At 46.2% G+C, this 14,511-nt stretch overlaps 1 protein-coding gene across 1 annotated transcript in view; it reads right to left on the bottom strand.

The window, feature by feature from the left end:
• The window catches only part of ADGRF5 (adhesion G protein-coupled receptor F5), a 65,355-nt gene that overhangs the window by 28,763 nt on the left and 22,081 nt on the right, over positions 1 to 14,511 (bottom strand). Inside the window, exons 9-13 of the mRNA XM_084821717.1 lie at positions 10,248 to 10,460; positions 7,493 to 7,708; positions 4,412 to 4,576; positions 2,964 to 3,185; positions 2,514 to 2,732 (exon numbers count right to left, since the gene is read on the bottom strand). Of these exons, the coding sequence (XP_084677843.1) occupies positions 2,514 to 2,732; positions 2,964 to 3,185; positions 4,412 to 4,576; positions 7,493 to 7,708; positions 10,248 to 10,460 (1,035 nt within the window). The remainder of the gene's footprint in view (positions 1 to 2,513; positions 2,733 to 2,963; positions 3,186 to 4,411; positions 4,577 to 7,492; positions 7,709 to 10,247; positions 10,461 to 14,511) is intronic.

Below are 14,511 nucleotides of genomic sequence, written 5' to 3'. Positions count from 1 at the left end.
ACTCTTACGAGTCCCCTGGACTGCAAGGAGGTCAAATCAGTCCATCCTAAAGGAAATCAACCCTGAGTGCTCATTGGAAGGACACATACTGAAGCTGAAGCTCAAATATTTTGGCCACCTAATGCGAAGAGAAAACTTTCTGGAAAAGACCCTGATGCTGGGAAAGACTGAAGGCAAAAGGAGAAGGGGACGGCAGAGGATGAGATGGCTAGATAGCATCACTGACGCAATGAATATGAACTTGAGCACACTCCGGGAGAGAGCCTGGCGTGCTATGGTCCATGGGGTCACAAAGAGTTGGACACGACTGAATGACTGAACAACAACAACAACAACAATGGTATGGGGGCAAAACTAAGGCAGCAGTGTCCCCTGAAATGTGTCAGTTTAACTTTTAGATAGATTCATAGAGTTGGAAGGTTTAGAGTTCATCTAGTCCAACCCCCTGCTCAATGCAGCTCTGCACTGCCTGGTGCAGCTGCAGCATCCCTGTCAGATGGCTATCAGCCTCTGCTTAAATACCGCCAGTGAAGGAGGACCCACCCCCTCCCAAGGCAACCTGTTCCACTGCTGAAAAGTTCTCACTGTTAGGAAGCTTCTTCTAATGTTAAGCCAAAATCTGCTTCCAACTGTTGGTTCCAACCCTGCTCTCGGGGCAACTAGATAATATATAATTCTCCTTTCCCTCATTCACAATGTGACTCAGTGCCGTAACTGGTGCTTTCTAGGCCTGGGGCAGGGTTCCAATTCAAAACTAACTAGCATTGAGCTAAGACTAGATATGGATCTTTAAGGTACTGCTGCTGAACACCCAAGTTGCCACTGCTCAGGCAAGCTGTTCCTGCTGAGAAGCTTTGCACAGAAAATCTGCTAGCAGCAGCTGCCCAGTATGTCTCCAAGAAATACCACTTAAGTTTCTCTTTCCCCTCCAGCAATACCAAGTAGTTGGCTGTGCTTTTCTGTGTTAGACTGTCTTTACACAAGGCATTTATTGTGTGCTTGTGATTGATCACTCATGGAAGTTTGCGGGTCATTTACATGATACTGTCAACCCCCAGGGCACATCCAGCTATTTTTTATCTTTATCCCGCAACCGCCACCACCCCGGGAGATAATCCACTATTTAAATGTAAATCCGCTTTAATGGCTGTGTGTAAATGTGCAGTTCTGCGATAACCACAGCCTGGGAAGAAGAAACCATTGGGCTAACATGAAAATCATGCACACACACACCCCTCCAGCATATCTGGCAGTTGACCTGGGCTGGGAGGAGAGTTTTCTTGGCTGGGTTAAGAGAAGCTCAAAGTGAGTGTGCAGCTAGCCAGGGAGGAAGAAGAAGAAGGTATATTGGCCCCAGGAGCGTAGCCAAGTCATTTGTAGTGTTAGAGGGGCCTAGAGATCCATAATGCTTGCTCGTTCATTATTGGTGCAATTCCCTTGCTAGTGGGCCTCTGAGCATGTGAAGATGATTCAAAGGGCCGATAACAGCCTGCTCAGCTCATTCCTTACTGATGAGTAGAAAGCCTTACCAAGCACTCTGCCTGGGAAGTGAAGTTTGTTTGCAGGTGGCTGTGCTTGAGAACCAAACACTCCTAGCCTATGCTGGGAATGGATGCTAGGGGCGCTTGCTAGCGTTGTGCTGCCTCATGGCTGACATGTATGGTATAAAGCCCATTGGACACAACGGCTTGTGGTTCAGAGAAGCCGCCTGATCCAACCACTGGGTACACCTGTGTGCTGTAAGTTACCCAATAAAGTACTCCTTGTAAGACTCTTTGAGTCTGATTGTAGTGTTGTTGAGCCAAGTATCCCCCATCTTGTAACTGTGCTTTTGGTTTCTTTTTCCGCAGTGCAGAACTTGGCATTTATCCCTATTAAATTTCATTCTGTTGTTTTCTTCCCAGTGCTCCAGTCTATCAAGATCACTTTGAATTTTGAATAGATGCCTCCCTGTTCCTGCGCAGCTGCAAAGGAACAGGGAGGAACAGGGAGAAGTGAAAATGTGTCACAGAGTGATGCAATCACTAAGCATGCCTACCCCACGTCCACCGCAAACTGCGAAGTCAGTTCAAGGAAGGGACAGACAGCTCAGCAACCGCAGTAAACCGCAGCAAGCTAAAAAAAATAGCAGCAAAACGCCTCTGCAGAAATCTGCATTTTTCCTGTAAAAACCACAGTTAGGCTGCGAAGTGACAACTGCATCATATGTCCCAAAGGTCCTTGGATCGCAGCAGCCCTGGAGTAAATGGCTCATGTAGATGGGGCCCTAGTTAACTCTGTCATTAAGCCTCTGAACGAGCTGACATCTATCTTTGCATCTACCATCTTGGAAACAGGAATTATTCTGTACTGAAGAAGAAGCATTAAAATAATCTTAGTTATATAATTGTAGATGCCCATCTGCACTTCTATCCAGGGCAGGTGGTCCTAGTAGTACATCCTTGTCACATGACTGATATTCATGCACTCACAAATCTGCTTCTCTCCCAACTGTCCATCCAGTGAGTGCTTACCTGCCCAAAAAGGTGAGGGTTTTTGGGGAGTATAGAATCCTACTGTGAAATTTTCCATTTTGCCTGTACAGCACTTCAGAACTTGGGTGCCTGGACAAGGGATGAATGCTTCTATGGGATCTCTTATTATTTCTTGTTTCAGGGGCAAAGGATGAACGTCAATTCGCATCTGTGCAAAGCTCTTCAAAAAACTTTGGAAAAAGGTGCAAGTATAAGTGCCTGAAAACAATGAAACCAACATTAACAAAAAGCTCTGAAATGATATCTTCAAGCCAATGAGAATTAGGCAGTTCTAAAGCTGCAGTCCATTAAACATTACATGAATGCATGCCGTGGAAACTCTAGAAAGCTTTAATAGCTAAGTTATTGGATTAATCGGATCTTTATTTTTATTCTTTTTTCTTGTCCTGACAAATCTGGATGGAGGCAGTGGTTCATATTTCTACTCACCAGCCCAGTTCTGGTTAGCACTACCTACAGTCAGCACAGATTCGGCACCTCTTTGGGTCTTTGTGGTAGCATACCATATACTGTCCACATCCTTAGTGGAACTTCCTCTTTGGATCTGCCAGATGACTTTGTCATAATTGTTCACATCACTAATGCACCTTAGAGAGAAACTGTGTCCCTCAGAAACATTGCCATTTGGGCCAGAAGAGATGGTTACTTTTGCTGGTGAAATATAAAATAAATAAATGTTATTTAGGATTTGATCATGAGTACAGTATTACAGGTATTGCTTATAGGAGAGCCATACCACATTCCTTCTCCATGTCTAGATCAGTTCTGATCACGTGATGAGAGATGAGTCCACACTAGCATGACTACATTCTACTTCTTGGTGTGTGATTTTTAATTAATACCTCAATAAAGAAGTACAAGCCTTCCTATGATCAGTCTGGACATAAGTCTTATTACATCCTTATTCCCATGCATTGTTCTTCTTTAATGGAGCCTTAGTGGAGTCCCTGTATCTTTAAAGCTGTTTGCACAAAGACACACATTCACCCCACCTTGTCCATTTCTTCTGCACATTTCTGATGTGTGCAACCCTGGTTACTTCACAAGACCATATTAAGATTCCCCACCTGTTGCGGGGACATGCTCTAACAAAAGTTTAATGGTGCAAAACTGAGTACTAGTTCCTCCCTGCCCCTCTCCCCTGAACGCATGCATGCTATTTTTTTTTTTTAACCTAACCAAAATGCCAAAAGGATAAAGCACCTGTGGTCAAGAAACATGAAAAGATTATTGCTGTAACAAGGAAGAGCAAATTGCAGTGGAGGAGGCTGTTGACTCTGATGTCAGTGGGGATGAATCCACTTCGGTCAGAACCAGTCAGAACTCTAAAGGAGCCATCCAAGGCACGATAGCTCCTTTAAAGTTCTAATTAGGTCTGGCTGAAACCCAAAGCAGATTGACCACCCTGCAATGGAGCCACCAGCCTCCCCTGGCAAACTGAAATGAAAAGAAATGCCACAGAGAAATGTCACTGGCTTGAAGCCCACATCAAAACTTTAAGAGAAAAGCTTGCAAGAGTGCAGGTAGCATTTGATAAAAGTTGGGAAACTAGAGGAAGAATTAGACAAGTCCTTCAGGTGAGAGAGTTCAGGACTCACAAGCTCTTCCCACTTTTCAGGGTTCTTGGTCCTTGGACTACTACCAACGGTCTTCTGCCTCAACCCCAACATTGCTTCATTCTGTGCCAATTACTACTCCAACCCTTATCCAAGTAACCCAGATCTTGTAATCAGAAAAAAATATGCTAACTAGGAGCATTTATGCAAACCCATATTACTTGAATAGATCATGCTAAGTAAAGCATTTCATTTTTCCTGGCACAATGGTTGCATCCACAGCAGCCAGAGAATAAGTGTCATTCCCAAAGAGATGCTCACCCACTCGAAAATAGGTCACACTGATGACTTTATTGTTGCGGGCACCATAAGTAGTGTTCAGCTCACACATGTAATCTGTTTTGGTCCCAGACTTGTCTGCTGGGCATTGAGACTCATTAGCCTGCAGCAAGTATGTCGTACAGTTGTGAGTGGAAGTGGTGCTTCCTGCAATGAAGCGAGAGGAATTAGATGAAAGTCAATGTACTGAAGACTAGTCAACACCTTAATTAAAACTAAAATCAGAAGGCTGGCTCAGTTAGCGTTTCTGCTCCTCTCTGTATAAAAACCAACATGGTAGTGGTGTGGCACCATCAACATGTGAGTATAGCTAATATACTACTCAGCTCTCACACCTAGTCAAGGCTTCAGATCCAAGATGTCCTCAAAACTTACAAGTTACTTGAAACTACCCAAGTAGTGGACCCAAGTAGTGTATCTCAGAGGGCATCATTCCTCCGTCTGCACAGATGTGCCAGACAACTGTCCACTGCTGCCGTCCCCCACTTGCAGCTGTGTGACCCCGTGGCCTTGCTTCCCCCCCACACCCAAGACGGCAGTTTTGCCATTGCCGCTGAACTTCTCCAGGCTCACTCCGCCTGTAATCATGTGGAGCCTGTGAAGAATGCCAGAAAGCTTTGCTCCTCTCACTCGAAGGACTGTACATGCAGCAGAGTAATGGAGAGGTGGGGAAGAGAAGTGCATCTGATCTGATGCTAAAGCAAGTGGGGCTCTGGAAACAGGATTATGTGTGAGCTGTCCACAACATGCAGATAATGATTCCCTGCATTTTGTATAAGTGGCTCTGTCTGGATGTGACAGGGATGTAGGAAATGCGCCTTGCATTGGGAGCTTTTGTGTCTCCCCACAGGGAAAGGTGTGTAACATTTACTGTGGACATGACAAAGGAATGCAGGCCAGGAAGCAGACGGCACTCGCACTTCCTCATCACAGTGTCTGCCTCGTCCAAAGCTGGTCTGTGTCAAACCAGTTGCTCCCTGGTGGCCAGCCTGCAGGGCACAGGTACATATTTGGCGTAAGCAGTAGGGATTTGCAGCAAGGAATGGGCGGGCATCCCCCAGCTCACCTCAAAACACACACAAGTTTTTTAAAAAAATGTTCCTTGCAAAGACTCTACAAAACCTCAAGGGGTTTTGTGAGCAATGCAGAAGGGATGCGTGCATCATCCAGATGGTGGACCCCCCCTCCTTCGAAAGCAAAAAAGAAACCCTGACCTTTGCAAAGGGAAGAGGGGAATGGCAGTGGAAAAGGGCTTCAACTCACTAGCCCACAATGGCTGGGCATCCTAGCTGACTTCAGAAGCTGCAGTGACAGTTTCCCAAAGGGATGAAGGAAATCGTAGGATTTTTTTTCTGCCCAGAGGAAACGACAAATCCTTTGACCCCATTAGGGGCCTGGTGGTGGAGCTGGGCTCCCTCCTGCTCCCCCCACTGCCTGCTCTTGACGTGGTTTGCCTCTTACCTCTTAAGCTGGGGAGCAGACAGTGCGCTACACTGCAGGAGCAGGAGGGAGTGACGCCCTGGCTGTGTGCTACAGCCAGGCTCACATGCACCCTGCCCTCGTTCACAAGTGGGGATGGGGCAAGTATTTCAATTGGGCGAGAGCTCAAAATACAAACAACCCCACCATACAGGATGGAGCATATATGCTGGCTGCAATGTGCATAACAAGGGTGCTCTTGCATGCTTTGCACTTCTCACACACTTGCCAAAATAATTGGCCAACACCCGACAAAGCTCACTAGCAGTAAATCTCCAGGACCTGTCAAGAAGACAGTCTTGGGGGTGGGGGGAGCAACACAGCACAGTGCTGGAGTGTCTGCTTTGCATGCCGCTAGTCTCAGATTAAATTCCCAGCATCTCTAGGGCATCTCTACACCAGCCTAAAATCCTGCATTTAAAGCGGGGCTTTCTGCTTCCATTTTAAATGCAGGATGACGACGACTCCCCTTTTCACCCCCTTCCTTTCACCCCTCCCTTTCCCCCTTCTTCTCCCCCTTCTGGGTCTTCCATTATCTTCCATTGATCTCACTCCTCTTCTTGCCACTTTTACTCTGTTCATGGAGGAAACTGAAGCGGAACACAACGGGGTAATTTGATAGCTCATTATCTGCGATCTATTTAAAAATGGAACAAAGGGCATTTAGTGCAGGAGACGCCCTGGAGGGTCACGGCGTCATGTAAAGAGCCCGCAAACTTCCACAAAGGAGCAATCTCAATTGCAGGATAAAAGTTCCATGTGAAGAAAGCTCTAGTTACAAGGATTCTGGGGCATGACTGCCAAATGCCTCTGCCTGAGGGCCATTTTAGGCAGGAAACCACTCTCACAATTGTGAATAGCTTTTTAAAAACAAATAACAGGCACAGGCCCAATCTGGATTCAGACCCTGCGGGATGGAGGAGTGCTTAAAGCCCTTTGCCTGCTACTGCAGTCCTGATCTGGATCAAGCTCCCCATACCTGATATTTACACTGGAGGAAAAGCTCCCGTTTGTACCAATCAGAGCTTTCATTTGAATGCAAATTATAGGTGCATGGGGGGGGGGGGGATGATCCAGATCAGGACTACAGTAAGGGCACCCCATAGGGTCCCAATCTGGATCAGTCCCCTTGCACCTGCTGTTTACTTTTAAAAGGCCATTCATGGTCATTGCACAAATGGTGTCTCATCTAGTTTGGCCCTGAGATAGAGCCAGTTGGAGTAGACTAGATGGACCAATAGCTTCACTCTATAAAACGCAGATTCCTATGTTCACAAACCTCTAAGGTTCATCTGGGAAAACTGCCTCTCTCAGTTCAGAGGTGGGAACAAACTGTACTAGTTGTGCAGCTGCTTTGTGATGCTGAATCCAGTTATCCAACCCAAGACTACTGTGTTGATTCAATTACACTGGTGTTTGGCTGAACGTATGAGAACTCTGACTGTTTGCAAAATAGCATGTTGGGAGACATGTACTTCACATAGCTATACAACTCTTTGTACAGCTCCCTTGTACTCTGCATATCAGTGGAAAACCATGTAAGTTTAGCCACAACAAGGGTCCAAAAGAGATTTGGCTTCATACCTGAAATATTTATTGCTCCATTTCGTTTCCAGTAAGAAGTGAATAATTGTATATCACTTCCTGTACAGCAGCTCAGTCTTTTACTTTCACCATTACATACAATCGAAACATTATCAGATGGCACAATTTTGATTTGAGAGACTGTTATATTATCCACAGCTTTGTATATTGATGACAATACATTTCCCCAATTCAGAAAACTGCAACTATAATCACCTGCAGAAAGACAAAACCATATTATGGTTAGACATTTTTTGTAGTTCCCTAGAGCTGTGTATTTCTGAATCTTTCCAGATTCAATGGACTCCTTTGTAAACATCCTAGCATGTCTCACCTCTGTAATAAAATAAAGCTTGAGTGAAACAAGGTAAGGTTATATTGCTGGTCTAACGTGAAAATGTTCTCGGGAGTCTACTCTGAGGTTTTTCTACAAGTGGCTGTTAATCAGCTGTTAAGCACTGTATCTACTTTCAGTTTTGCAACAGAATTGCATCTTGGGAGGAAACAGTCCGTCCATCCATCCCCCACCCCAGCATGGCAATTAAACTTAGGAAAAATGCTTGGTGCCAATGGATGCTTTTGACTGAGCTTCATTGATTGGGCTGGAGGCAGTTTTCCTCCAGGAGGGAAAAAGAGAGAAATATAGGGAGAGGCAGAGAGAGATGAGTGGGGAAGGGAGAGAGAAAACATGTTTATTGTCCCCCCGAAAGTATTTTTGGTCCCTTTGGCTTTGTCCCTGTTGCGGCCCCCTGGGAGCATCACCAAGTTGGAGGTTCAACACCCCTGGGTTAAACAATCAGGACAGCAGGTCTTTCTCCAGCCACCCCAAGCATGTGTTAGATCCTGGTCGTGTGTGTGTGTGTGTGTGTGTGTGTTTGTGTGTGTGCGCGCGCACGTGCGCGCATGGGGATGGAGGAATGGTTCTTTTGGTCTTTGTGAGTCTCCTTCCCCTGTATTTTGGCACACAAAAGTGTGGGGCTTCCTGGCCTGTTCTGCATGCGCCTCCCTCTGTGTGTGTCCATGCAGAAGTGCTGGGTTTGAATGAAAAGTCACATGGCCTGACAACATGGAAAGACAACCCCAGGAACTGCAGAGCAGAGAAGGGGAGACAGGCCAGCCCCCTGCTGCCTCTTCCCCTGTCTCTTTCCAGGCTCCCTCTGGCTCCTCCATGCTGCCCCATCCTTGCTCCATCCTTCCCCTCCCCCTCCATCCTCTGCCTCTCATCCCCACCCCAAAATCTGCCCCTTCCTTCCTTCCTTCCTTCCTTCCTTCCTTCCTTCTTTCCTGCCTTCCTGCCTTCCTTCCAGCCTCCCTCACCCCCGCTCCTTCCTAATCTCCTTCCTTGCACCCTTTACTGTATCTCAGGCATGGGGAACATCATGTGGACCTCCAGAGGTTGTCAGGCAGCAGCTCCCATCAACCTTCACCACTGGCTCTGCTGGCTGGTGGGATTTTGCAGTCCAGCAGCATCTGAAAGGCCACAAGAAGCTCCCCACCCCTTCCTCTGCCTCCTCTGTCCAACCATCCAGCCTTCCCCCCACCCACTATCTGCCCAGCATTTTGACACCCCAACCCCCTGCATTCAGAAATGTGCACTTTATTTTATTTTGAGTTTAATTTATGAAAATAAGGATGATTGATGAATATGGTAATTACCTGAAGGGGAATTTTGGAGCAGGATCTGGGTGGGAACTGTGAAATTAATTGTGAGTTTGCCCTTGGCTTCCTTTTGTATTAGCACTCTGTCGAATTTTAAAAACTCCGTTGGGTGCAAAAGTCCCCATTTTTAGGGGTGGGAGTTGGGAGAGAGAGAGGGAGGGAGAGAGAGATGGGCTTATGAAAAAACTAACAGCCATGCTCTTTTTTGCATGCTTTCACACCACTGCAAATTAATTGCAACTGAAGAGGAACTACAGATTTGGAATTATCTGGGGCAGGGTGCAAATTAATTGAAGAATTTATTTTATTTGAGGTGGCTAGGATGAGAAATTAATTAGATGACTTTGCCTTCTGGGAAAATTAAATGAAACCTAGTAATTCTTTCTAACTTTGTATATATAGATAGAAGCAGCACATACAAATTTTATGCAGATTTCTGTCCTATGGGCCTGGGTCCTGAATCATTTTAGTGACTAGCAATGCCCCTGGGCTGCATTAATAGTATCATAGTTTCCATGTCTCAAGAAGTAATGGATCCACTTTATTCTGCACTAGTTTGACACCATCTAGAGTACTATGTCCAGTTCTGGGCGCCATACTTTAATATGGCAAATTAGAACGAGTTCAGAGGAGGGCAACGGAGCCAGTGTGGTGTAGTGGTGAGAGTGTTGGACTGGAAACCAGGAGATCAGGGTCCTAGTCCCCACTCGGCCATGAAGCTCCCTGGGTGACTTTGGGCCGGTCACAGACTCTCAGCCCAACCTACCTCACAGGGTTGTTGTTGTGGGGATAAAATGAAGAGGAGGAGGATTATGTACGCCACCTTGAGTTCCTTAAAAGAGGAAAAAAGGCGGGATGTAAATGCAATGATGGAAGATGCAGGATACTTTATTTTATTGGGTGTTGTCATTTAGAGTAGTGATTTTGTATTTGCTTCCCCAAGTCCCTGTGACTGGCTGCTTTTTTGCCTTCACCTTGACCCCCTCTCTCCTCACCTTGGTAGGGGACAGTTCTGGCACTTAGACTGACCACTGGCCTGACACAGTATAGCAGTTCTTATACTCTTTGAATTTTACACTTTTCTATTCAGAATTACCAGCTTCATTCAACTTGATGCTTGTAATTTTTAGTGTTGATGCTGACTTTCCACCTGAAACTTCACTTGTTATAGAGTGCCTACTGCTTCTGGAGACCAAACGTCCTGAAAGATACCAGGTCACATTGCTTGAATTTGATGTTGACTCGCATGTCATTTTTACTGTATCGCCCTCGAAAATATGTTCAGGGGACATGGAGAAATTTACTCTACCTGCCATGGAAAGAAAGAGAAACCTTCAAAACCAATGGGAAAATCAGTATCACTTCGTATTTTAAAAAAAATTATACGGAGTGCCACTTACCCAGTATAACAACTATGCACTTCATACTGAACACACCCAGGAAAATATTTCAAAACTGGATTGAAGACTATGGGGAGGACATTGACTGTAGCGAAAGGGGATTTCCACCCTGCCCCCTTACCATGGAGTTATACATGTGGCTTTTTCCAAAGTGATCAATAATCACTTAACTTAGTGGATTTACACTATTAATTTTTCAAGCAGAGCAGTACCAGTCAGCAGACTGCTTCCTATAAATCCATAGCAATATGGATTTATAGCATAACATCTCAGAGTCCCATTTTTCACTAACACGGCATCAACTATGAACATGAAACTATGCAGACGCAAGAAGACATATTCCTGCCCAAAGGGATTGTATGTTGACAATAATCATGATGAAAGAGATAATTGCTCTTTGGTGGGAGGCTCAGTTTTTCCCTTCCTTCAGGAGCAAGCAAAACTCTGCTGTTTTCAGATCAACACGATGACCCTCTCTTTACCCTTGCTTACAATTAATAGGGACCTTACCACCTAGTACAGATAGGTTTGACATGATTATTTCTTACTGCTATATGCGTAGAGTTTAAAGCAGGGGTGAGCAACTGCAGGAGATCTAAGGTGTCCCACACTACCAAATTGTTCAGGGTCTGCTGAAAAAATTCAAGAAATAAAATTGGCAGCAAACCACTCTGTAGAGCTGCATAATGCTAAATTGGTGAAATATAGCTTGTCCAGGACAAGCTAAATTTGACCTTTTTAGTGCTCTGTAGTGCTAAAAGTGGCCTTTTTGTGTATGTATAGCTGCTGCTGAATTCGCTGGCACAACAGGGGAGGCGGTGGATGGATGCAGCTTGAAGGCCACATGTTGCTTACTCCCGGTTCAAAGAAAAACATATGCCTCCCACAACAAGAAGCTATGTTGCAGACCGAGCTTTGAATGGTAGAACCCTCCTCACCAAAGGTGTGGGGGGTTTTCCACCACTGGCGGGGATGGGAAGAGCTATATGGACACAGATGGCTCTTCCCTGTTTCCCGCCTCCTAGCAGAGCAGAGCAGAGAAAGTTGCTCCAGCTGGTCTAGGGACTATAGAAGCAAGCAAGCTCCCAGCGAGCGAGCTATCAGAGCGAGCGAACAGGGAGCACAAACAGGAGTTGACCAGGGGAGCTTGGCAGCAGAGGTCAAGGGGGAGGCCCCTAACATATTTAAAAAACAACATTTTTAAAAATTTATTTTTCTTGTAACACACACTTCCTTACCAGTGGGACACTGTTTTTAACCTCCTGTGAATAGGGATGTATGAAACACTCACCTGGTTTCGTCCAGGGACATCTGTGGTGGGGGGTAGGCACTCCATCCCTCCCCGCGAAATCCTCAACGGGGGGGAGGTGATTTCCTCCCCCCCAGAATCCTGCCTGGCCAGCTCCGCTCCGCGGCCAGGCCACGGAGCTGCCGGCCAGGCCAACCCACAGCGGGGCCTCCAGCCGCTGCCGGGCTGCTGCGGACGCAAATGGCGTCCTGAGTAGGGGACGCCATATGCGTCCCTATGGTAGCCTGTGATAGGCTACGTAAATATTTACGTAGCCTATGACAGCTAAAACAGGAACGCAAATGGCGTAGGGGACACCATTTGCGTCCCTGCTTTAGCCGTGATAGGCTACGTAAATATTTACATAGCCTATCACAGGCTACCATAGGGACACAAATGGCGTCCCCTACTCAGGACGCCATTTGCATCCACCGCAGCCCGGCAGCGGCTGGAGCTGCCGCCGCCGCCACTGGAGCCACTGCTGGAGCTGCCGCCAGGTAGGCTCCATTCCAGGGGGCTTTCGCGGGGTGGTGGGGTGGGTTGCTCCTTTCTCCCATGGATTCCGGGGGGCCGAATTCACTGGAATTCAGCCCCCCTGGGATCCGTGGTGGAATTCTCTAACATCCTTAGTAGAGGATCAAGCGCAGGCTACTCTAGTACAATCAGAAAACTAGACACAAAAAGGGAAAAGAGACTATGGAAAGGCAAGACTCTCCAGTGGTGGTGACCTGCAAGTGTTTGTTTTCCTGCCTGAGATCAACATGGCCTACGTGCAACAAGTGCAAGTTGATCACACTGCTGGAAGAAAATATAAGAGGACTGGAGTGCCGACTGTTGACCCTCCAGGGAATAAGAGAAGACAAAGTGTTCTTGGACAGAATGGTGGAACTACAACAGCAAAGTGAAGAACAGAAGCTTGAAGAGCAACAGCAAGCTGAGGCAGAAGAGGAAAATGCTGAGGTGAGGGAAAATGCAGTAAAAATCTCAGCACTCCTTGGAACGGGGTGACAGGAGCAGAAGAACTAGGAGCCACTCTGCACCAGTGGAAGCAGTGGAGCTGTGGAACCGATTCCAGTTACTTGAAGATGAGACTGGAGGACAGCCTGCAGAGGAAGAATCACAGGGGAACCTGCATGAGAGTGATCAAGAGGCTGAAGGTCAGTCAAGCAGAAGCAATGAAACCCAGGCTTACAACAACAACAAGAGAAGAGTAGTAGTAGTGGGAGGCTCCGTGCTGTGTGGGATTGAAACCCAAGTATGTCATGAAGACCCATGGACTTGCTGGGTATGCTGTCTCCTGAGAGGACAGATTAGAGACGTGACTGAAGGGTTGCCTGCTCTCATAATGCCCACTGACAGGTATCCCTTTCTTCTCATCCATGTGAGAACAAATGATACTGCCAAGCAGAGCTTCAAAGAAATCACGTCACACTTTGAAGCTTTGGGAAGGAAACTCAAGAACGTTGGGGCCCAGATAGTTTTCTCATCCATCCTTCCAGTAGTTAGAAGAGGGATAGAAAGGGAAAGAAAAATACTCCAGGTGAATGACTGGCTATGAAGGTGGTGCCAACAAGAGAGATTTGGATTCTGGGACCACGGGCTATACTTCCTGGAAGATGGGCTGTTGGCAAGGGACGGGTTGCACCTCACAAAGGATGGGAAGAATGTGTTTGGCCACAGCATGAAGAACTTCATCAGGAGGGCTTTAAACTGAATCCTACGGGGAAAGGAGACGTAAAGTTGGGAGTAACAATGGACAAAGGCTCATGCACCGCAATGGAGAGAACAGCTCTAATAGCGCCCAATAATAGTCTTCACAAACATGTAGGAAGAAAGCCAGACTATGAAGCACATGATGTCTAAATACTAATGCTCAGAGTATGGGAAACAAACAAAATCTGGGTTAAAATAAATGGAGCAAAGAATACAAGGAACCTGGTGTTCGGAATCTACTACCGGCCACCCAATCAAGGAGAAGACAAGGATGAAACTTTCGAAAAGCAAATAGCCAATGTTTCAAGGAAGCATGATGTAGTAGTAATGGGAGACTTCAGTTTCCCCAATATTTGTTGGGAGACAAATTCTGCAAAACATGGCCCCTCCAAGAAATTCCTGACTTGTGTTGTGGAGAACTTCCTCCTACAGAAAGTAGAGGAAGGAACTAGAAGATCGCCTATCCTTCACTTGATCGTAACCGACGGAGATGACTTAGTGGATCATGCAGCAGTTACAGGAACTCTGGGGGAAAGCAACCATGTTATCCTTGAGTTCTTGGTTCTAAAGGAAGCAAAAGCTGAGTGTAGCCAAACGCGTACCCGGGATTTTAGGAAAGATGATTTTAATAAACCCAGAACAATGATAAATAAGGTCCCATGGTAAGCTAACGAGAAAAGGAGTCCAAGATGGGTGAGAGTTTTTAAAAAGGCAATTCTCAAGGCACAATTACAAACAATTCCAACAAGAAAAAAATGTGGAAGACAACAGAAGAAGCCAGTCTGGCTTCACAAAAAGCTTAGAGATGACCTGAAAACAAAAAAGGACACATATAGGAAGAGGGAGGAAGGCCAAGCAACAAAGGAAGAGTACAGGCAGGTAGCACAGAATTGCAAGGATAGCGTCAGGAAGGCTAAAGCTGAGAACGAGCTGCGGTTAGCAAGGGAGGCTAAAAGCAA

The sequence above is a fragment of the Heloderma suspectum genome, chromosome 1, assembly GCF_057233095.1.
Source record: "Heloderma suspectum isolate Gila_16-S chromosome 1, 16-S_ref, whole genome shotgun sequence".
In the NCBI taxonomy this organism is placed as follows: Eukaryota; Metazoa; Chordata; class Lepidosauria; order Squamata; family Helodermatidae; genus Heloderma; species Heloderma suspectum.
Note: the sequence above shows the minus strand (reverse complement) of the source record. Positions and strands in the feature narration are given on the sequence as shown.